Below are 23,659 nucleotides of genomic sequence, written 5' to 3'. Positions count from 1 at the left end.
CAAATTATTTTAAATTAAAATGAAATGTTAAATATTAAAATGAACAAAAATTGATAGTTTAAGTATTAAACACATAATTTACTTTTAAATTTAATTTAAAATTTTAAAATTTTTAACCTAATTTAATATTTGATAATTTTTTATTCGATCTAAATTTAACTTTAAACTTGAAGTTAAAATATAGGCTCAAGTATAAAATAAGTGCCTAAATTATATTTATTTTCACAAATAGGTGCCTATAGTATTTTTCGGTTCATTTAGGTATTCAGACCGTTAACGACGTTAATTTCCTCCGTTGAGTGACACATGTCACAATCTGATGATTTTGATTTTTTTTAAATATTAAAAATATTATTATATTTATAATAAAAAAACAAATTTCTCTTAAATTATTAAATCTTCAAATCCTACCCTTAATCCACAGCTGCCACCCTTTCCAGCCACAACTACCGTCGTCGGCGTAGTCTCTGTCATCCTCCTAGTCATATGTCGTCCTATTTGTTGTCGATTGGTCGTATGAATAGAATGGAATAGCGATTTTAAACCTAGGATTCGAGGGGTATAAAACATCGATTTGTCGTCAATCGATCATGATTTCATAGGGGTTTTGATCGCCAGGGAAGGTGAGGTCGGGTTGACCTTCGTCGACGGGAAAGGGTGTTTATTGGTGTGGGTTTAGGGGTTGAACTGAAGATTTTCAAAGTTTTGGGTTTATTTCAAAATTTATGTGTCTTATTTTTTAAAATTATCAAATTGTGACACGTGTCACTTAACGGAAGAAATTAACTTCGTTGACGGTCCGACCACCTAAAAGGGTAAAGTTTGTAACATTAGACACCTAGATGGACCAAAATATATTATAGGTACACATATTCGTGAAAATATGTATAGTTTGAACACTTATTTTATACTTAATTTAAAATATACCTCGACCTAACCTAAAATAAATAAAAAATTTTCATTTTTATTCTATAAAAATAGAGAAATAATTAAAAAAACACATATAAGGATAAACATTATAATAATTATATATATTTTCTATGTTTTATTCTGAAAAAACTTTTATATTTTATCATATTTCAACCGATCTTGTCTCATATTATATATGCTTATATACATACTACCAAATGTTTATATTTATGCTATCAGTAAGCAAACTCATATGAGTCAAGTTGCTGAACAATGCAATGGCCTGATTCAACCCTAAACAAAGACAAAAGGCCATCAATTTGCACCACATATGATTTTCCTGGCACGGAAGTGCGGAAAGGTCGAACTGAACACGAATAAGGGTCTGTATAAACGCCGATGCTTGCCTTGCGGACGAAGTATGAACCGGCCAGTTCTTCTCAACTTCGATGATTTAATGTCATCTATGACTCCCTAATGCACCTTCATTTGTGTTCCAATGAATATTTTGAGTAGGGATAGTTGCATACTAACAACTGTTGGTAATGCTCAATCCCATATAGTATTGGAAACACTATTGGGAATAAGTATTTATAGTATGAAATTCCCACTTCCTTGTTGAGTGAAAGAGAACAAGGGGGACTCTCGCACACCGCCGCTGTCGTCGTCCGTCTCGGCTCAGCTCGGCTCGTGGTCGTGGTAATACGTGTCTTCGACAAGTCCGCGCGGATACTATCTTTTTAGAGAAAATTCTTGAGGAATTTCTCTTTGAAAGAAACAAATGGAAAAATGTGAAAGATTTCAACTGATATTTATAGGTTGTTGATGATTGTTTAATTTCAAATGATAACAGCTGGTTTATGAGAGTTATCAGAAATTAAACAGCTTTTCCTAAATTAAATAAAAAAACGTTAAGATGTATCTGGACTGATTTCCAGCTTTGTACAGAGACAAGCTGTTAATATCAGGAGTTACAGGAGTTATTTGATTTAATTCCATGGGTTACATGATATAATTTCGGGAGTTATAATAGCTGAACAATGATGCAATGAACCTGGACTATTTTTTGAGTCAGGTTCATCTAGACGTTTCAGCTGTTACAAAAGAAGAGATTTAATCATGAAATTTTATGGACGATTTTAACCCTATTTCTAGCCTATAAATTGAGGGCTATATTCAGCTTCTCAACTCACTCTCAACATTCACAATTCACTCTCAAAGTGTTTTCTACAATTATTCTTTCTGTGCTTTCCGATAAGAAGAGCAATACCACCGGCAGTCCACTCCGATTTCGGGTGTACGGAATTCGGAGCGACCGTGTTAACCTCGGGGGACGGTCCGCCTACTACAATGATTACACACATCGGGGCGAATTTGTTTCTAAGGCAGTGGTTATACCACGATACGGTTTACGAATCTGTTCCTTTTAATTACTGTTTATATTTCCAGTCAGTGCTAACGGTGTAGTTTTGCAGTTCATATATCCAACAATTTAGAAACGAATTCTATATACTGCAATCATGTCAACACCTTTGAGAAAACTGATACCCAATCTTTCCAAGCTCGATGCACTTGATGGAAAGAATTATAAAAGTATGGTGCGGACGATGCTGGAATCAAGAAGTACGTTGTCGGCGAATGGCTCAAATTCCAGATGACTGATGACAAGCCGATAATGGATCAAGTCCATGACTATGAGAACCTAGTCGCTGACATCATCACCGAAGGGATGCAAATGTGCGAGGTGATGCAAGCCAATGTTCTCATTGAGAAGCTGCCCAAGTCCTGGTCTGACTACCGCAACTCTCTTAAGCATAAGAAAAGAGAAATTTCGCTTGAAGAGCTCGTGGGCTATATGAAGATTGAAGAAGCCAACCGTATAAAAGATACGCTTACTAATTCTATGAGTAATTTATCTTTTAGAGATAACCTGGTTGAGTCTAAATTTAAGAAGATCATGAATCGTGGGAATCAAGACAAGAAGACGAAACCTCAGAAGGCTACCAACTTCAAAAACTCAGGAAATGCCAAACCTGAAGGAAATATGCTCAAGTGTTATGTCTGTGGTTTACCCAGCCACAAAGCTTACCAATGCCAACACCGCTCAGATCTCCAGAATGACAACAAGCCACAGATGTACGTTGTAGAAGAAGATGATGATATCATTGTTGCGGTGGTCTCAGAAGTCAATCTGGTGGAAAACAGTTCGGAATAGGTTGTTGACACTGGCGCTTCAAAGCATTTCTGCGCAAGGAATGAGTTTTTCACCGAATTCAAGGATGGGAACGAAGGTGAACGTGTGTACATGGGGAACTCTAGCAGCTCTGAAGTGCTAGGTAAAGGCAAGGTTTTACTCAAGCTGACCTTTGGTAAAACTCTGGCTTTAAATAATGTTCTGTATGTACCTGCCTTGTGTAGAAATTTGATAAGTGGTGGGCTTTTAAATAAGGCAGGCATTAAGTTAGTTTTTGAGGCAGATAAACTTGTACTTTCCCGAAATGGTGATTATGTTGGGAAAGGGTTTTTAAGCAAAGATTTATTTGTCATAAAAACTCAATTTAATGAAAATAAAGCTACCACTTCTGCTTATATTGTTGAATCCATTGATATGTGGCATACTAGATTAGGACACATGAATATTCATGCTTTAAAGAAATTGATAAATATGAATGTTCTGCCTAAATTAGACACAACTACCTTTAACAAATGTGAAATTTGTGTAGAAGCTAAGCATACTAGACCTCAGTTTAAGATTGTGTCTAATAGAAAGACTAAGCTGTTAGAACTTATTCATACTGATCTATCATATTTTAGAAACACTGAAAGTAAAGGAGGAAAACACTACTACATAACTTTTGTAGATGATTATTCAAGATATACAAAAGTTTATCTCCTAAGGACTAAAGATGAAGCTAAAAACTTCTTTCTTATTTATAAGGCAGAAGTTGAAAATCAGTTAGATAGGAGAATCAAACGGGTTAGATCTGATAGAGGTGGTGAATATGGATCTAATTTCTTAAAAGATATTTGTGAAAAGAATGGCATAATTCATGAAACTTCAGCCCCTATTTTCCTCAACAGAATGGTATAGCCAAAAGGAAAAATAGAACTTTAAAAAAGATGATGAATTATTTACTAATAAGTTCAGGGTTATCTAATAACATGTGGGGGGAAGTCATTCTATCGTCAACTCATATCTTGAACCGCGTTCCTCATAAGAAATTAGATTCTACCCCATATTAATTGTGGAAAGGATACACTCCTAATTTACAATATCTGAAAGTGTGGGGGTGTCTGGCTAAAGTGGGTTTGACATACTTTAAGAAGTCCACCATTGGACCTAAAATCGTTGATGCAGTGTTTATAGGGTATGCTACGAATAGTGTTGCATACAGATTCATGCTTTTACAAGATTATTCTATTTGTGAGTCAATAGATGTTGTTTTCTTTGAAAATACCTTTCCTTTAAAGGAACCGAGATTAAATGTCGAAACACAAATAGAATATATTCCATCAACTTCTTCTAGTAATCCTGCTAGGTCTTCTGAACAAATTGATTTTGAGCCTAGAAGAAGTAAAAGGCAAAGAGTTGAAACCTCTTTTAGACCAGACTTTATTACTTCCTTTATTTCTGAGATAAATGATTTAGACTCCATTTCAGATCCTATAGCTCAAATTTTTCTGTTAGATGAGGATCCTAAAACTTTTGAAGAAGCTATAAGATCTATCGATGCTAGTTTTTGGAAAAACACTGTTAATGATGAACTAGAATCGATAATGTCTAATCATACTTGGGAATTAGTTGACTTGCCTAAGGGATTCAAACCAATCTCCAACAAATGGGTCTTCTGGAAGAAACTAAGGCCAGATGGTTCGATTCAGCGGTACAAGGCAAGGTTAGTCGTCAAAGGGTTTACTCAAAGGTTTGGTTTAGACTACTTTGATACATACTCTCCCGTTACGAAAATCTCAACGATTCGTGCATTATTTGCGCTAGCCTCTATTCATAAGTTACAGGTACATCAAATGGATGTTAAGACTGCTTTCTTGAATGGGGATCTAGATGAGGAGATTTACATGGAGCAACCACTAGGTTTTGAAGCACCTGGTATAGAAGGGAAAGTCTGTAGACTTAAAAAGTCACTTTATGGACTTAAGCATGCTCCTAAACAGTGGTATGAGAAATTCCATAAAACTATTCTTAGTTTTGGTTTTATTGTGAATGGTTCGGATGCTTGTGTGTATTCGAAGATGTTTGACACTGAATGTGTCATTATAAGCCTGTATGTTTATGACATGTTGATTTTCAGTTCTAACATCGAGTCCATTAACAAAGTTAAGAGTTTCTTGTCCACTAAGTTTGAGATGACAGATTTGGGAGAAGTTGATGTAATCTTAGGAGTCAGAGTTACCAAAACTGAAAAGGGATTTTCTTTAAGTCAAGCACATTATATAGAGAAAGTGCTAAAGAAATTTGACAGTTTTGATGTCGTCCCTGTTCGAACTCCTTATGACCCTAGCATACATCTTGTTAAGAATAAAGGAAGTAGCGTTTCCCAAACTGAATATGCTAAATTAATCGGAAGCTTAATGTTCTTAATGAACTATACTCGGCCTGATATTGCTTATGCTGTGAGTAGACTGAGTAGATATACTCATAATCCGAGTGGTGAACACTGGATTGCTCTTAAACGCTTACTGAAGTATCTTAAGGGTACTTTGGATTGGAAACTTGAGTTCGTTGGGTTTCCTGCGGTACTAGAAGGATATTGTGATGCCAACTGGGTTTCTGATAATGATGAGGTAAGCTCTACGAGCGGGTATGTTTTTACTTTGGGTGGAGCAGCAATCTCATGGAAATTATCAAAGCAGACTTGTATTGCTCGTTCTACCATGGAGTCAAAGTTTATAGCTCTTGACCTAGCTGGGAAAGAAGCCGAGTGGCTCAGAAGCTTGTTAGCAGATATCCGTTGTGGGGAAAACCGACTCCTCCGGTTTCATTATTGTGTGATTCACAAGCTGCGATATGTGTGGCTAAGAACCAAGCTTACAATGGTAAGAAAAGACACATTCGTATAAGACATGAATCTGTTAGACACTTAATAAAGAATGGAGTGTTCTCTTTAGAGTATGTGAAGTCGGAAAGGAATCTAGCAGATCCACTTACCAAAGGGTTAAGTCGAAAGCTGGTCCTAGATTCGTCGAGGGGGATGGGTCTTAGCCCATTGGTTGAGGAATTCATGGTGGATACCCAACTTAGTTATCTAAGTTCCATATGGTCAAACAAAACCATGGAAAGACTCATAGTGCACATTCCTACTGCCTATCCCTATGACGAATAATGTGCATGCCCAGGATGAGCTTAAGTGCTCTTAATAAATTCATAGCCCAGACTTTGGGTGGTCTTAGTGAGAAAGACTTGATGAATTTGCCGATTTTGGCTGAATATCTATTCTTAATAAGTTCATAACCCAGAGTGAGTGGGTAGGAAATGATGAACTTACCGACAGAAAGGTTGAGTTTGTTAAACTCTTAATAAATTCAAACCCAAGTATTTGGATGGTTCTAGTGAGAAGGACTTATTGAATTTACCGATAAATGAGGTTGAATATTTATTCTAAATGACTTCTTAGCCCAGAGTTTGGGTGGTTCATTTATAATGAACTTGAAGAAAGTCACCACACCCTTTGTGAGGTTGAGCTATTATAAAAGCTCTTAATTATTTCATATCCCTTTTAAGGGTGATTTATGTTGAGATAAACTTGATGAAATAACCTATGTAAGTGAGAAGGGTTAGCCGCCTTCTATGAAAAATGTTGGGCCATTTTTCTAGCACACTTACTAGAATCCTGAGGTAAGATGGCCAAATATATACTTTTGTATATATATATCTTACACATCGAAGACTCAGGTGGATGAAGGGGTTAGTTGTGTGTTATGAGTTTACCCCCATCTTAAAAAGTTCCAGACTAGTTTCACTTATCTAAGAGAAGGATTGTTCATCATCACTATGTACTAGTTCCAGTTACGTTCACTAGTGCTTAAGCAACTAATCTTGCTATTGCTCTTCTGGAAAGTTTGTTTTCGAGTTTTAGAAGAATTCTTTCGCATTAGTGGGGGAATGTTGGTAATGCTCAATAACACATAATATTGGAAACACTATTGAGAATGGGTATTTATAGTATGGAATTCCCACTTCCTTGTTGAGTGAAAGAGAACAAGGGGGACTCTCGCGCACCGCCGCCACCGCCGTCCGTCTCGTCTCGGCTCGGCTCGGCTCGGCTCGGGTCGTGGTCGCGTCCGCGCGGATACTATCTTTTTAGAAAAAATTCTTGAGGAATTTCTCTTTGAAAGAAACAAATGGAAAAATGTGAAAGATTTCAACTGATATTTATAGGCTGTTGAGGACTGTTTAATTTCAAATGATAACAGCTGATTTATGAGAGTTATCAGAAATTAAACAACTTTTCCTAAATTAAATAAAAAACGTTAAGATGTATCTGGACTGATTTCCATCTTTGTATAGAGGAGACAAGCTGTTAATAACAGGAGTTATTTGATTTAATTTTATGGGTTACATGATATAATTTCGGGAGTTATAACAGCTGAACAATGATGCAATGAACCTGGACTATTTTTGAGTCAGGTTCATCTAGAAGTTTCAGCTGTTACAAAAGAAGAGATTTAATCCTGAAATTTTATGGACGATTTTAACCCTATTTCTAGCCTATAAATAGAGGGATATATTCAGCTTCTCAACTCACTCTCAACATTCACAATACACTCTCAAAGTGTTTTCTGCAATTATTTTTTCTGTGTTTTCCGATAAGAAGAGTAATACCACTGACAGTCCACTCCGATTTCGGGTGTACGAAATTCGGAGCGACCGTGTTAACCTTGGGGGACGGTCCGCCTACTGCAGCGATTACACACATCGGGGCGAATTCGTTTCTAAAGCAGTGGTTATACCACGACACGGTTAACGAATCTGTTCCTTTTAATTACTGTTTATATTTCCAGTCAGTGCTAACGGTGTAGTTTTGCAGTTCGTATATCCAACAATGACGAGTGTCCTTAACATCGACAAGGCTTATCCTTCCGCACTTGCCGGAATCGAGCCTGTCGAATTTCTCAGAGATCTGCATAATGTCTTTTTCTGATACCTTCCCTAATTCCTTGAGCTTGTATATGTGAAACTCGGATTTGCAGCATATGTAAATCGATATTATATTCGATAACAAATTAACGATGAACATGAAAATGGAATTCGAGATTAAGTTAGGAAGTTCAACCATTGTTAAATCATGCGAATCATAAGTACATATGATGCGAAATAGATCGGGTTTCGTATCCGGTGAGCATCGAGAAAGATAATCTGGAACATAATAGAATCTTACAACTGCAAACACCTCAATAAACCGTATAATCAAACTGATATGTAAGGGGAAAAAACACGGTTCTGTAATCTGTTCTTGCCTCTAGGTCCCGGAAAGATACTATTCGGGACATTATCGTACTGCAGAGAGCAGATGTTGAAACCGTATCAATGTATCTGAATGGCCTTCATATGTAAGAGAACACAATTCTGTAGTCTTTTCTAGGCCTCAGAGAGGTACCACTCGGGACATTATCGTACTGAATATAAATGTCATGAAAAGGGTAATAAAAGGTGAAGATGGTTATTGAAATTCGATCGAAACGAGCAACCAAATGGAAGCGAAGATCCGAGCAGGCAAGGTCTTAAACGCCCTATCGCCGTACCCGACAGCCGTAACATAATGCATAACACCAAGGCCAATACCAATACAAAAAATCACAACACCCAATGTTAATCTAACCTTCAACCTTATCCTTTCATTCTCCTCTTTTGAACATGAATGACATAACATGTTGCAAAATCCCTTTTATTACCATCACAGTTTCAACGGATATTCCTCCTGCAAATCAAGCACATAACCAAGCATCCCACTAACCAAAATATCTATGAATCTGAAACCGATCAACATGAACAAGATCGAGAACAATTTTGTAGCCGTGTTATTAGGGGTAATGTCGCCGAAACCGATTGTGCACATCGTGTCGATGCAGAAATACAATGCATCAACAACAGGGTGAGTCTTAGGACCAACGAAATCATGATGATTAAACTAATATATAACCACACCCAACGACAAGTACAATACTAAGAGGATAAATGCTTGTCTTACGATCTTTTAGGAGCCGAATTTAGGCATGGGGATTGAAGGGTTGTTAATGGCACCCATCAAAACAGCCATTGCCTGTGCTGTTTTGCACCTCTGGGGACTGATTCTTCCCCATGCAGGTGCTATAGGTTTTATCAGCTTGTTAAGCGACGACGATAATGATTCGTCTAGAGAAGGAAAAAGGAGTTTTGGTGGCGGCACTCAGTTTCTGGGACTTACATACGGTAAAGGATCATCTTCCATATGAACAAAATCTAAAGAAATGCAGATTAACAGAGAAAGACGATGCACACGCAAAAGTATAAAATTTGACTGAGCACCGGAGGAGGATGATGATTTCTTGTTTTGGGACAGTTTTTAGTAAAACGAGAGCTTGATTATATCTCTTCATGCAAAAGGCCATGAACATGGAGTACGTAGAAGATCCTATGAAAAATAAGAAGGATCGAATTAAACTCCATCAATAAATATTTTTAAATTATTTAATTTAACTTGTGTTAAGTATTACTTTAAAAAATAATAAACAAAATGACCATTAAATATTTTCTTTTTGAATATATAGAAGATACGACAATATACATGGAAGCAATTGAATTTGACGTCATGGTATTTTTTGTTGGCATAATAATGGTCTCTAACATTCATCAATTTTGTCACTTTTGGGTTCATATGAACTGGGGTGAGCTTCCTATGTAAGGACTCTGGTCTGAACCGTACTGATGTTCGTTTGTAGGTCTCGATCTTTGCCGGTTCCAGGTCTGAACTGTCTTCTGCATTTGCGAACTGCATTTTCGCTTTGGGATTGTCAATAAATTCAGCTGCATTTTTACTTTGGTATTGTCGAAAAATACAGCATCCACCATTATCGTTTTCGATGATGAAACTTATAGTCATAAGGGAAGGTGTTGGCTGTTTTCGGTATATCTTTCCTTATGTATATCAGCAGCATCTTGATGATTGTGATGATGAAACTAAAGGGAGTGAATAAAGCAATTGTGTTATGGCACATTCATAATTTTACTTTAGCATGTTTATTCGTGCATGAATGTAAAGGGTAAATATCATCAGGTGTGCATGGGAACATTTTCGAGTCGAAACAAATGTACTAAATCAATCCGTATAGAAACGGTTCGAGGTCATGTGAAAAAGAAAGCCCCGTGATACAGTCAATGCAAGAAAATTGTAACAAAATGAAAGTAACCATTGAAAAGCACTTCATAAATGGTCAGCGAACTGAAATTTAAAACTACTAATATTCACTTATATAGGTAACAATCCCTGAAGCAACAGCCATAGGTCAAACAACAATTAAGAACTTGAAAGGAGGCAACCAAGTAATGCCGCAGGTGCTTACAGAGAGTCCTGAGAGCAATCTTGCATTGTGCACGGCGTCTACTACTAGAGAACTCTATAAAACTCATACAGTGTAACGAATCTTGGCACCTCTGTCTAGCTTCTTCGCATCTTCCTGAAAGATAGAATAGATCGTGTTTGTTTATAAAACCCACAACCCGACACATAAACAGAAAGATCTGAACAAATTAGAACAAGCCATTACATGAAATATGAACCCAATAGTTTCGTTGTAATCAAGCAACTCTTTCCACTGTTTCCCGATGCTTATCTGCATCAACAACAAAAACCAACAAAAATAAGGTTTCAGAATTTCTGAAGTCATTAAAAACAAACCCTATAGATAACAGTTTTGGAATTGCACAAGTCATTTTCCGTAACAAAGTGACTCACTCACCTGTGCACTTTCATTGGCAGCATCCTTGGTCCAAAGTGCTATTCTTTCCTGCTTGCCTCTCACGCTGACAAATGCTCCGCAGATCTCATCACCATACTCAAATTGTTCCCCTATCAAAGCCAGCAACTAGTACAGCAAAAATATATAAGATATCAAGCCACAACTTCAACTTAAGTATCAAATTTTCATGAACAAGTATACAATATATCATCCAAAACAATACCGTGTACAACCAAGACGTATCTGATTTCCCCTTCTGGAAAGTCACGGTCCACTTGCCCCCATTAGCACAGACAGGGTCTTCCCACTTAGGCTCGATCTTATGTTTGAAACAATGAAAGTCTGCTCCCACAACCAACTTGCTCGGATGATGTATGTTATTGTAAAGACTGTAATCAGAAAAGTTTGGAAGTTAAATCCATGAGTGTCATTAACAATCAAAAGAAGTGACACATGAAACTAGTAATCAATGGCAGCCATATAGAGACAGCCGGAAAAGCCATTGTACGACGATCACATAACTTAAATTACCATATATCCGATAAATGTGACTTTCCCAAGGTTGATTTTGACAAATTTAAAGAACAGTTTAACAACATCTGATTAAGATGAAACAAGTAGCTAGGAAGCAGCACTATGTAGCAGGCAACTCCAAGTTTCTTGTAGTACACATAATTATACAATAACAGTTGAAAGCAAATCCCATTTACAGTCATCATCACCATCATCACGATGATAGAGAGTCCAAAAAACACTGTTACAAAAGAAGAGATTTAATCCTGAAATTTTATGGACGATTTTAACCCTATTTCTAGCCTATAAATAGAGGGCTATATTCAGCTTCTCAACTCACTCTCAACATTCACAATTCACTCTCAAAGTATTTTCTACAATTATTCTTTCTGTGCTTTCTGATAAGAAGAGCAATACCACCGGCAGTCCCTCCGATTTCAGGTGTACGGAATTCGGAGCGACCGTGTTAACCTCGGGGGACGGTCCGCCTACTACAATGATTACACACATCGGGGCGAATTCATTTCTAAGGCAGTGGTTATACCACGATATAGTTTATGAATCTGTTCCTTTTAATTACTGTTTATATTTCCAGTCAGTGCTAACGGTGTAGTTTTGCAGTTCATATATCCAACAATTTAGAAACGAATTCTATATACTGCAATCATGTCAACACCTTTGAGCAAACTGATACCCAATCTTTCCAAGCTCGATGCACTTGATGGAAAGAATTATAAAAGTATGGTGCGGACGATGTTGGAATCAAGAAGTACGTTGTCGACGAATGGCTCAAATTCCAGATGACTGATGACAAGCCGATAATAGATCAAGTCCATGACTATGAGAACCTAGTCGCTGACATCATCGCCGAAGGGATGCAAATGTGCGAGGTGATGCAAGCCAATGTTCTCATTGAGAAGCTGCCCAAGTCCTGGTCCGACTACCGCAACTCTCTTAAGCATAAGAAAAGAGAAATTTCGCTTGAAGAGCTCGTGGGCTATATGAAGATTGAAGAAGCCAACCGTATAAAAGATACGCTTACTAATTCTATGAGTAATTTATCTTTTAGAGCTAACCTGGTTGAGTCTAAATTTAAGAAGATCATGAATCGTGGGAATCAAGACAAGAAGACGAAACCTCAGAAGGCTACCAACTTCAAAAACTCAGGAAATGCCAAACCTGAAGGAAAGATGCTCAAGTGTTATGTCTGCGGTTTACCCAGCCACAAAGCTTACCAATGCCAACACTGCTCAGATCTCCAGAATGACAACAAGCCACAAATGCACGTTGTAGAAGAAGATGATGAGATCATTGTTGCAGTGGTCTCAGAAGTCAATCTGGTGGAAAACAGTTCGGAATGGGTTGTTGACACTGGCACTTCAAAGCATTTCTGCGCAAGGAATGAGTTTTTCACCGAATTCGAGGATGGGAACGAAGGTGAACGTGTGTACATGGGGAACTCTAGCAGCTCTGAAGTGCTAGGTAAAGGCAAGGTTTTACTCAAGCTGACCTTTGGTAAAACTCTGGCTTTAAATAATGTTCTGTATGTACCTGCCTTGTGTAGAAATTTGATAAGTGGTGGGCTTCTAAATAAGGCAGGCATTAAGTTAGTTTTTGAAGCAGATAAACTTGTACTTTCCTGAAATGGTGATTATGTTGGGAAAGTGTTTTTAAGCAATGGTTTATTTGTCATAAAAACTCAATTTAATGAAAATAAAGCTACCACTTCTGCTTATATTGTTGAATCCATTGATATGTGGCATACTAGATTAGGACACATGAATATTCATGCTTTAAAGAAATTGATAAATATGAATGTTCTGCCTAAACTAGACACAACTACCTTTAACAAATGTGAAATTTGTGTAGAAGCTAAGCATACTAGACCTCACTTTAAAATTGTGTCTAATAGAAAGACTAAGCTGTTAGAACTTATTCATACTGATCTATCATATTTTAGAAACACTGAAAGTAAAGGAGGAAAACACTACTACATAACTTTTGTAGATGATTATTCAAGATATACAAAAGTTTATCTCCTAAGGACTAAAGATGAAGCTGAAAACTTCATTCTTATTTATAAGGCAGAAGTTGAAAATCAGTTAGATAGGAGAATCAAACGGGTTAGATCTGATAGAGGTGGTGAATATGGATCTAATTTCTTAAAAGATATTTGTGAAAAGAATGGCATAATTCATGAAACTTCAGCCCCTATTTTCCTCAACAGAATGGTATAGCCAAAAGGAAAAATAGAACTTTAAAAGAGATGATGAATTCTTTACTAATAAGTTCAGGGTTATCTAATAACATGTTGGGGGAAGTCATTCTATCGTCAACTCATATCTTGAACCGCGTTCCTCATAAGAAATTAGATTCTACCCCATATAAATTATGGAAAGGATACGCTCCTAATTTACAATATCTGAAAGTGTGGGGGTGTCTAGCTAAAGTGGGTTTGACAGACTTTAAGAAGTCCACCATTGGACCTAAAATCGTTGATGCAGTGTTTATAGGGTATGCTACGAATAGTGTTGCATACAGATTCATGCTTTTACAAGATTATTCTATTTGTGAGTCAATAGATGCTGTTTTCTTTGAAAATACCTTTCCTTTAAAGGAACCGAGATTAAATGTCGAAACACAAATAGAATATATTCCATCAACTTCTTTTAGTAATCCTGCTAGGTCTTCTAAACAAATTGATTTTGAGCCTAGAAGAAGTAAAAGGCAAAGAGTTGAAACCTCTTGTAGACCAGACTTTATTACTTCATTTATTTCTGAGATAAATGATTTAGACTCCATTTCAGATCCTATAACTCAAATTTTTCTGTTAGATGAGGATCCTAAAACTTTTGAAGAAGTTATAAGATCTATCGATGCTAGTTTTTGGAAAAGCACTGTTAATGATGAACTAGAATCGATACTGTCTAATCATACTTGGGAATTAGTTGACTTGCCTAAGGGATTCAAACCAATCTCCAACAAATGGGTCTTCTGGAAGAAACTAGGGCCAGATGGTTCGATTCAGCGGTACAAGGCAAGGTTAGTCGTCAAAGGGTTTACTCAAAGGTTTGGTTTAGACTACTTTGATACATACTCTCCCGTTACGAAAATCTCAACGATTCGTGCATTATTTGCGCTAGCCTCTATTCATAAGTTACAGGTACATCAAATGGATGCTAAGACTGCTTTCTTGAATGGGGATCTAGATAAGGAGATTTACATGGAGCAGCCACTAGGTTTTGAAGCACCTGGTATAGAAGGGAAAGTCTGTAGACTTAAAAAGTCACTTTATGGACTTAAGCATGCTCCTAAACAGTGGTATGAGAAATTCCATAAAACTATTCTTAGTTTTGGTTTTGTTGTGAATGGTTCGGATGCTTGTGTGTATTCGAAGATGTTTGACACTGAATGTGTCATTATAAACCTGTGTGTTTATGACATGTTGATTTTCAGTTCTAACATCGAGTCCATTAACAAAGTTAAGAGTTTCTTGTCCACTAAGTTTGAGATGACAGATTTGGGAGAAGTTGATGTAATCTTAGGAGTCAGAGTTACCAAAACTGAAAAGGGATTTTCTTTAAGTCAAGCACATTATATAGAGAAAGTGCTAAAGAAATTTGACAGTTTTGATGTCGTCCCTGTTCGAACTTCTTATGACCCTAGCATACATCTTGTTAAGAATAAAGGAAGTAGCGTTTCCCAAACTGAATATGCTAAATTAATCGGAAGCTTAATGTTATTAATGAACTATACTCGGCCTGATATTGCTTATGCTGTGAGTAGACTGAGTAGATATACTCATAATCCGAGTGGTGAACACTAGATTGCTCTTAAACGCTTACTGAAGTATCTTAAGGGTACTTTGGATTGGAAACTTGAGTTCGTTGGCTTTCCTGCGGTACTAGAAGGATATTGTGATGCCAACTGGGTTTCTGATAATGATGAGGTAAGCTCTACGAGCGGGTATGTTTTTACTTTGGGTGGAGCAGCAATCTCATGGAAATTATCAAAGCAGACTTGTATTGCTCGTTCTACCATGGAGTCAAAGTTTATAGCTCTTGACCTAGCTGGGAAAGAAGCCGAGTGGCTCAGAAGCTTGTTAGCAGATATTCCGTTGTGGGGAAGACCGACTCCTCCGGTTTCATTATTGTGTGATTCACAAGCTGCGATATGTGTGGCTAAGAACCAAGCTTACAATGGTAAGAAAAGACACATTCGTATAAGACATGAATATGTTAGACACTTAATAAAGAATGGAGTGTTCTCTTTAGAGTATGTGAAGTCGGAAAGGAACCTAGCAGATCCACTTACCAAAGGGTTAAGTCGGAAGTTGGTCCTAGATTCGTCGAGGGGGATGGGTCTTAGCCCATTGGTTGAGGAATTCATGGTGGATACCCAACTTAGTTATCTAAGTTCCATGTGGTCAAACGAAACCATGGAAAGACTCATAGTGCACATTCCTACTGCCTATCCCTGTGACGAATAATGTGCATGCCCAGGATGAGCTTAAGTGCTCTTAATAAATTCATAGCCCAGACTTTGGGTGGTCTTAGTGAGAAAGACTTGATGAATTTACCGATTTTGGTTGAATATCTATTCTTAATAAGTTCATAACCCAGAGTGAGTGGGTAGGAAATGATGAACTTACCGACAGAAAGGTTGAGTTTGTTAAACTCTTAATAAATTCAAACCCAAGTATTTGGATGGTTCTAGTGAGAAGGACTTATTGAATTTACCGATAAATGAGGTTGAATATTTATTCTTAATGACTTCTTAGCCCAGAGTTTGGGTGGTTCATTTATAATGAACTTGAAGAAAGTCAACACACCCTTTGTGAGGTTGAGCTATTATAAAAGCTCTTAATTATTTCATATCCCTTTTAAGGGTGATTTATGTTGAGATAAACTTGATGAAATAACCTATGTAAGTGAGAAGGGTTAGTCGCATTCTATGAAAAATGTTGGGCCATTTTTCTAGCACACTTACTAGAATCCTGAGGTAAGATGGCCAAATATATACTTTTGTATATATATATCTTACACATCAAAGACTCAGGTGGATGAAGGAGTTAGTTGTGTGTTATGAGTTTACCCCCATCTTAAAAAATTCCATACTAGTTTCACTTATCTAAGAGAAGGATTGCTCATCATCACTATGTACTAGTTCCAGTTACGTTCACTAGTGCTTAAGCAACTAATCTTGCTATTGCTCTTCTGGAAAGTTTGTTTTCGAGTTTTAGAAGAATTCTTTCGCATTAGTGGGAGAATGTTGGTAATGCTCAATCCCACATAATATTGGAAACACTATTGAGAATGGGTATTTATAGTATGGAATTCCCACTTCCTTGTTGAGTGAAAGAGAACAAGGGGGACTCTCGCGCACCGCCGCTACCGCCGTCCGTCTCGTCTCGGCTCGGGTCGGGTCGTGGTCGTGGTCGCGTCCGCGCGGATACTATCTTTTTAGAAAAAATTCTTGAGGAATTTCTCTTTGAAAGAAACAAATGGAAAAATGTGAAAGATTTCAACTGATATTTATAGGCTGCTGAGGACTGTTTAATTTCAAATGATAACAGCTGATTTATGAGAGTTATCAGAAATTAAACAACTTTTCCTAAATTAAATAAAAAACGTTAAGATGTATCTGGACTGATTTCCATCTTTGTATAGAGGAGACAAACTGTTAATAACAGGAGTTATTTGATTTAATTTTATGGGTTACATGATATAATTTCGGGAGTTATAACAGCTGAACAATGATGCAATGAACCTGGACTATTTTTGAGTCAGGTTCATCTAGACGTTTCAGCTGTTACAAAAGAAGAGATTTAATCCTGAAATTTTATGGACGATTTTAACCCTATTTCTAGCCTATAAATAGAGGGATATATTCAGCTTCTCAACTCACTCTCAACATTCACAATACACTCTCAAAGTGTTTTCTGCAATTATTTTTTCTGTGCTTTCCGATAAGAAGAGTAATACCACTGACAGTCCACTCCGATTTCGGGTGTACGAAATTCGGAGCGACCGTGTTAACCTCGGGGGACGGTCCGCCTACTGCAACGATTACACACATCGGGGCGAATTCGTTTCTAAAGCAGTGGTTATACCACGACACGGTTAACGAATCTGTTCCTTTTAATTACTGTTTATATTTCCAGTCAGTGCTAACGGTGTAGTTTTGCAGTTCATATATCCAACAATGACGAGTGTCCTTAACATCGACAAGGCTTATCCTTCCGCACTTGCCGGAATCGAGCCTGTCGAATTTCTCAGAGATCTGCATAATGTCTTTTTCTGATACCTTCCCTAATTCCTTGAGCTTGTATATGTGAAACTCGGATTTGCAGCATATGTAAATCGATATTATATTCGATAACGAATTAACGATGAACATGAAAATGGAATTCGAGATTAAGTTAGGAAGTTCAACCATTGTTGAATCATGCGAATCATAAGTACATATGATGCGAAATAGATCGGGTTTCGTATCCGGTGAGCATCGAGAAAGATAATCTGGAACAGAATAGAATCTTACAACTGCAAACACCTCAATAAACCGTATAATCAAACTGATATGTAAGGGAAAAAAACACGGTTCTGTAATCTGTTCTTGCCTCTAGGTCCCGGAAAGATACTATTCGGGACATTATCGTACTGCAGAGAGCAGATGTTGAAACCGTATCAATGTATCTGAATGGCCTTCATATGTAAGAGAACACAATTCTGTAGTCTTTTCTAGGCCTCAGAGAGGTACCACTCGGGACATTATCGTACTGAATATAAATGTCATGAAAAGGGTAATAAAAGGTGAAGATGGTTATTGAAATTCGATCGAAACGAGCAACCAAATGGAAGCGAAGATCCAAGCAGGCAAGGTCTTAAACGCCCTATCGCCGTACCCGACAGCCGTAACATAATGCATAACACCAAGGCCAATACCAATACAAAAAATACAACACCCAATGTTAATCTAACCTTCAACCTTATCCTTTCATTCTCCTCTTTTGAACATGAATGACATAACATGTTGCAAAATCCCTTTTATTACCATCACAGTTTCAACGGATATTCCTCCTGCAAATCAAGCACATAACCAAGCATCCCACTAACCAAAATATCTATGAATCTGAAACCGATCAACATGAACAAGATCGAGAACAATTTTGTAGCCGTGTTATTAGGGGTAATGTCGCCGAAACCGATTGTGCACATCGTGTCGATGCAGAAATACAATGCATCAACAACAGGGTGAGTCTTAGGACCAACGAAATCATGATGATTAAACTAATATATAACCACACCCAACGACAAGTACAATACTAAGAGGATAAATGCTTGTCTTACGATCTTTTAGGAGCCGAATTTAGGCATGGGGATTGAAGGGTTGTTAATGGCACCCATCAAAACAGCCATTGCCTGTGCTGTTTTGCACCTCTGGGGACTGATTCTTCCCCATGCAGGTGCTATAGGTTTTATCAGCTTGTTAAGCGACGACGATAATGATTCGTCTAGAGAAGGAAAAAGGAGTTTTGGTGGCGGCACTCAGTTTCTGGGACTTACATACGGTAAAGGATCATCTTCCATATGAACAAAATCTAAAGAAATGCAGATTAACAGAGAAAGACGATGCACACGCAAAAGTATAAAATTTGACTGAGCACCGGAGGAGGATGATGATTTCTTGTTTTGGGACAGTTTTTAGTAAAACGAGAGCTTGATTATATCTCTTCATGCAAAAGGCCATGAACATGGAGTACGTAGAAGATCCTATGAAAAATAAGAAGGATCGAATTAAACTCCATCAATAAATATTTTTAAATTATTTAATTTAACTTGTGTTAAGTATTACTTTAAAAAATAATAAACAAAATGACCATTAAATATTTTCTTTTTGAATATATAGAAGATACGACAATATACATGGAAGCAATTGAATTTGACGTCATGGTATTTTTGTTGGCATAATAATGGTCTCTAACATTCATCAATTTTGTCACTTTTGGGTTCATATGAACTGGGGTGAGCTTCCTATGTAAGGACTCTGGTCTGAACCGTACTGATGTTCGTTTGTAGGTCTCGATCTTTGCCGGTTCCAGGTCTGAACTGTCTTCTGCATTTGCGAACTGCATTTTCGCTTTGGGATTGTCAATAAATTCAGCTGCATTTTTACTTTGGTATTGTCGAAAAATACAGCATCCACCATTATCGTTTTCGATGATGAAACTTATAGTCATAAGGGAAGGTGTTGGCTGTTTTCGGTATATCTTTCCTTATGTATATCAGCAGCATCTTGATGATTGTGATGATGAAACTAAAGGGAGTGAATAAAGCAATTGTGTTATGGCACATTCATAATTTTACTTTAGCATGTTATTCGTGCATGAATGTAAAGGGTAAATATCATCAGGTGTGCATGGGAACATTTTCGAGTCGAAACAAATGTACTAAATCAATCCGTATAGAAACGGTTCGAGGTCATGTGAAAAAGAAAGCCCCGTGATACAGTCAATGCAAGAAAATTGTAACAAAATGAAAGTAACCATTGAAAAGCACTTCATAAATGGTCAGCGAACTGAAATTTAAAACTACTAATATCACTTATATAGGTAACAATCCCTGAAGCAACAGCCATAGGTCAAACAACAATTAAGAACTTGAAAGGAGGCAACCAAGTAATGCCGCAGGTGCTTACAGAGAGTCCTGAGAGCAATCTTGCATTGTGCACGGCGTCTACTACTAGAGAACTCTATAAAACTCATACAGTGTAACGAATCTTGGCACCTCTGTCTAGCTTCTTCGCATCTTCCTGAAAGATAGAATAGATCGTGTTTGTTTATAAAACCCACAACCCGACACATAAACAGAAAGATCTGAACAAATTAGAACAAGCCATTACATGAAATATGAACCCAATAGTTTCGTTGTAATCAAGCAACTCTTTCCACTGTTTCCCGATGCTTATCTGCATCAACAACAAAAACCAACAAAAATAAGGTTTCAGAATTTCTGAAGTCATTAAAAACAAACCCTATAGATAACAGTTTTGGAATTGCACAAGTCATTTTCCGTAACAAAGTGACTCACTCACCTGTGCACTTTCATTGGCAGCATCCTTGGTCCAAAGTGCTATTCTTTCCTGCTTGCCTCTCACGCTGACAACTGCTCCGCAGATCTCATCACCATACTCAAACTGTTCCCCTATCAAAGCCAGCAACTAGTACAGCAAAAATATATAAGATATCAAGCCACAACTTCAACTTAAGTATCAAATTTTCATGAACAAGTATACAATATATCATCCAAAACAATACCGTGTACAACCAAGACGTATCTGATTTCCCCTTCTGGAAAGTCACGGTCCACTTGCCCCCATTAGCACAGACAGGGTCTTCCCACTTAGGCTCGATCTTATGTTTGAAACAATGAAAGTCTGCTCCCACAGCCAACTTGCTCGGATGATGTATGTTATTGTAAAGACTGTAATCAGAAAAGTTTGGAAGTTAAATCCATGAGTGTCATTAACAATCAAAAGAAGTGACACATGAAACTAGTAATCAATGGCAGCCATATAGAGACAGCCGGAAAAGCCATTGTACGACGATCACATAACTTAAATTACCATATATCCGATAAATGTGACTTTCCCAAGGTTGATTTTGACAAATTTAAAGAACAGTTTAACAACATCTGATTAAGATGAAACAAGTAGCTAGGAAGCAGCACTATGTAGCAGGCAGCTCCAAGTTTCTTGTAGTACACATAATTATACAATAACAGTTGAAAGCAAATCCCATTTACAGTCATCATCACCATCATCACGATGATAGAGAGTCCAAAAAACACTGTTGAATGATCAATCGCAGAAGTACAGTAAAACCCTATAAAAATTGTAACAATCCAACACGTAATCAAAGAAAGAAAGAAAACCCTAAAATTCAACATATAATCAAAAACCCTAAAGCCAGCATGCCATCAAATTCACAACCCACGAGTCAATCTAAAAAAGGGAAGAGTAAAAAAAGAAGAGAAAATAACCTCCAGAATTGTTCGATGGTGGAGAAAGTGTAAATGGGGTGCATAGAACTACCCCAAGTTGTTTGCTTCGATTTGGCTTGTGTGTTATCGTACCAGAAGGTCCATGAATGCTCAAGAGGGTGAGGTTGTTCGACGACATCTTTCTTCAACGACGTCGTGTCATCTTCTTCTCCGGCAATCTCCCCTTCCTCAAGCCCCTCCTCTTCTTCGTCTTTCGCGTGAGGGTTCTTGTTTTCTTCTTCGTTGATGTTCAACGACTTCAGGTTTTCTTCGAGTTCCATCTTCGATCTCTCTCTCTCGATTTCTTGTCAGTTCCCTCTCTCTTTGTAGCAGAGCAGCTAAAGATTTCTCTTCTTCGATCTTTCCGTAAACCGCCCCAAAGCTAATGCCCATTGATTTTAGTGGGTCAATATATATTTAAGGGTAAAATACATAAATGGTCACTGACTGTAGAAAATTATTTTATTAAATTTTTCGACTATTAAAAGTTACAAAATAATTCTTGACTATATAATATTATTTTATTAAATTTTCTGACTATTAAAAGTTACAAAATGATGTTCTAACTATAAGAAGTTATTTTTGTTGAGTCTCTTGACTATTAAAAGTTATAAAATAGTCATATGACTATTAAAAGTTATAAAATAGTCATTTGACTATTTATTATGTTCCAAACTCGTCATTTTTCATTAAAAATTTAACTACATTCTAAACTACATGTTTTTTTCTTAATTTGTACTGGGTTTAGGTTCTTTTTTGTAAATTCTTTTAAAAGATTGGGTTTAGGTTGTTTTTTTTTTTGAAAATATGTTTGATTCAGGTCGTATTCCAGTTTATGATGAAAAATACCTAATCTGGTACAAAAATAATATAAATTTATATTATATATTTATAGATAATTACAATAATAACCTCATATATATTTTTCAATTAGATCCTATTTTTATTTAATAGAAATAATATTTTTATAAATATATTTATTTTAGATCAGGTCAGGTTAAATTAGTATTTTATATAAAAAAATCAAGTTAGATTCAAATAAAATCACTTAAAAACTCGATTCGAATCGAATTCTAAATAAAATATATATAATTTAAGATCAAATCGAATTGACTAAAAATCTGATCCGACCTATGCCCATCCGTAGACATAGGTGGGAATAGGTGAGAAATTTAAGGGGTCAACACACACCATAGGCCATTGAATAAATGCTACTCTAAGTTATCATCCACTCCTGTTTCCATGAAGTGATGATTAAAGTTTTGTACCACTGCATTTTGGGGCTAAATTATATAACTGACACCGTTTTTTTTTTAAATTTTCTCTTTCTGACACCGTTTGACCAATATTTTCAGAAGTAGCACCCTTTCTACTGAGTTGGCAAAGGCGCGTCCCCGGGGACGCGCTTTACCCGTGTTTTCACTGAGTTGGATGCCACGTGTGGAAGGCGCGTCCCTGGGGACGCGCCTTTGCCATATCAGCAGACACGTGTGGAAAGCGCATCCCTGGGGACGCGCCTTCCATTAAATGTCATAAATGCCCCCATCCGTTTTTCCTAACTACCCCTCCTCCTCCCCTATATAAACCCCCTCAACCCTCCCTCATTCTTCACACCAAAATCATATTCTCCTCTCTTATATAACTCAAATTCTCCAACTATTTGAGTTTTAAATTTGTTATTAGTGGTAAGAAATTTATTTTTATGTTAGTATTTTTTTAAATAGTTATTATTTTTTATATTAATATATTTATGTAAATATTATTTTTTTATTAAAATAATATTTATATAATTATTATTTATTTAGAATTATTAATTTTTTTTTGCTAATTATATTGTTTTGTCTACAGTTATAATGGAAAACGAAATGCTGTTGCGATTAATTTTTTTTTGCTAATTATATTAGTTATAATTTTTTTTAAAATATAATAATAATTTCACCTTCTAAGTAGAGAGAAAAATATTAAATTAAACAAATTAAAAGTTATTAAAAATTTATGTATACGATGACACATTTCATGTTCTGATTGGAGGATTAAATTTATTAAATTAAATTTTCAATAAGACTAATTTTATAAAATATGTAAGTCTTGAAGATTAAATATGTAATTATACTAATTTATTAACTTATGCATCAATATTTTCATTAAATATTGATATGAGATGACTAGATTGATAACATTTAAATAATTAACTGATAAAATTAATAGATCGATAATCAAAATCAAAAATAATAATATAACCA

At 36.5% G+C, this 23,659-nt stretch overlaps 2 protein-coding genes and 2 pseudogenes across 2 annotated transcripts; all 4 read right to left on the bottom strand.

Moving 5' to 3' along the window:
• Window positions 1-8,588: 8,588 nt before the first annotated feature.
• LOC120203971 lies at window positions 8,589-9,976 on the bottom strand (annotated as a pseudogene).
• Window positions 9,977-10,293: 317 nt separating this feature from the next.
• On the bottom strand, window positions 10,294-11,266 carry LOC120203970 (eukaryotic translation initiation factor 4E-1-like; the record flags this gene model as incomplete). Its single annotated transcript, XM_039204092.1, has 4 exons — window positions 10,294-10,581; window positions 10,672-10,737; window positions 10,864-10,989; window positions 11,087-11,266. Coding segments are annotated over 4 exons (423 nt in total), but the record flags the coding sequence as incomplete, so codon positions are not given.
• A 6,932-nt stretch (window positions 11,267-18,198) lies between these two features.
• Window positions 18,199-19,584, bottom strand: LOC120203969 (annotated as a pseudogene).
• Window positions 19,585-20,019: 435 nt separating this feature from the next.
• Window positions 20,020-21,786, bottom strand: LOC120204086 (eukaryotic translation initiation factor 4E-1-like). Its single transcript, XM_039204169.1, has 5 exons — window positions 21,417-21,786; window positions 20,693-20,858; window positions 20,470-20,595; window positions 20,278-20,343; window positions 20,020-20,187 (listed from the first exon to the last, which is right to left on the bottom strand). The coding sequence occupies exons 1-5, from the start codon at window positions 21,695-21,697 to the stop codon at window positions 20,137-20,139; spliced, it is 690 nt and encodes a 229-aa protein (XP_039060100.1). The 5' UTR covers window positions 21,698-21,786; the 3' UTR covers window positions 20,020-20,136.
• Between the last annotated feature and the right edge of the window lie 1,873 nt (window positions 21,787-23,659).

This window comes from Hibiscus syriacus, unplaced genomic scaffold (genome assembly GCF_006381635.1).
Source record: "Hibiscus syriacus cultivar Baekdansim isolate YM2019G1 unplaced genomic scaffold, ASM638163v2 tig00010533_pilon, whole genome shotgun sequence".
NCBI lineage: Eukaryota > Viridiplantae > Streptophyta > Magnoliopsida > Malvales > Malvaceae > Hibiscus > Hibiscus syriacus.
This window is presented reverse-complemented; position numbering and strand designations above follow the sequence as displayed.

Excerpts from the sequence above, each read along its gene's own strand:
- LOC120204086 (XM_039204169.1), bottom strand. The coding sequence starts at position 21,697 with ATGGAACTCGAAGAAAACCTGAAGTCGTTGAACATCAACGAAGAAGAA. Across the intron at positions 20,596-20,692 it reads ATACGTCTTGGTTGTACACG|TTGCTGGCTTTGATAGGGGA; the intron begins GTATTGTTTTGG and ends TTGCTGTACTAG. Across the intron at positions 20,188-20,277 it reads CTATTGGGTTCATATTTCAT|GAAGATGCGAAGAAGCTAGA; the intron begins GTAATGGCTTGT and ends TCTATCTTTCAG.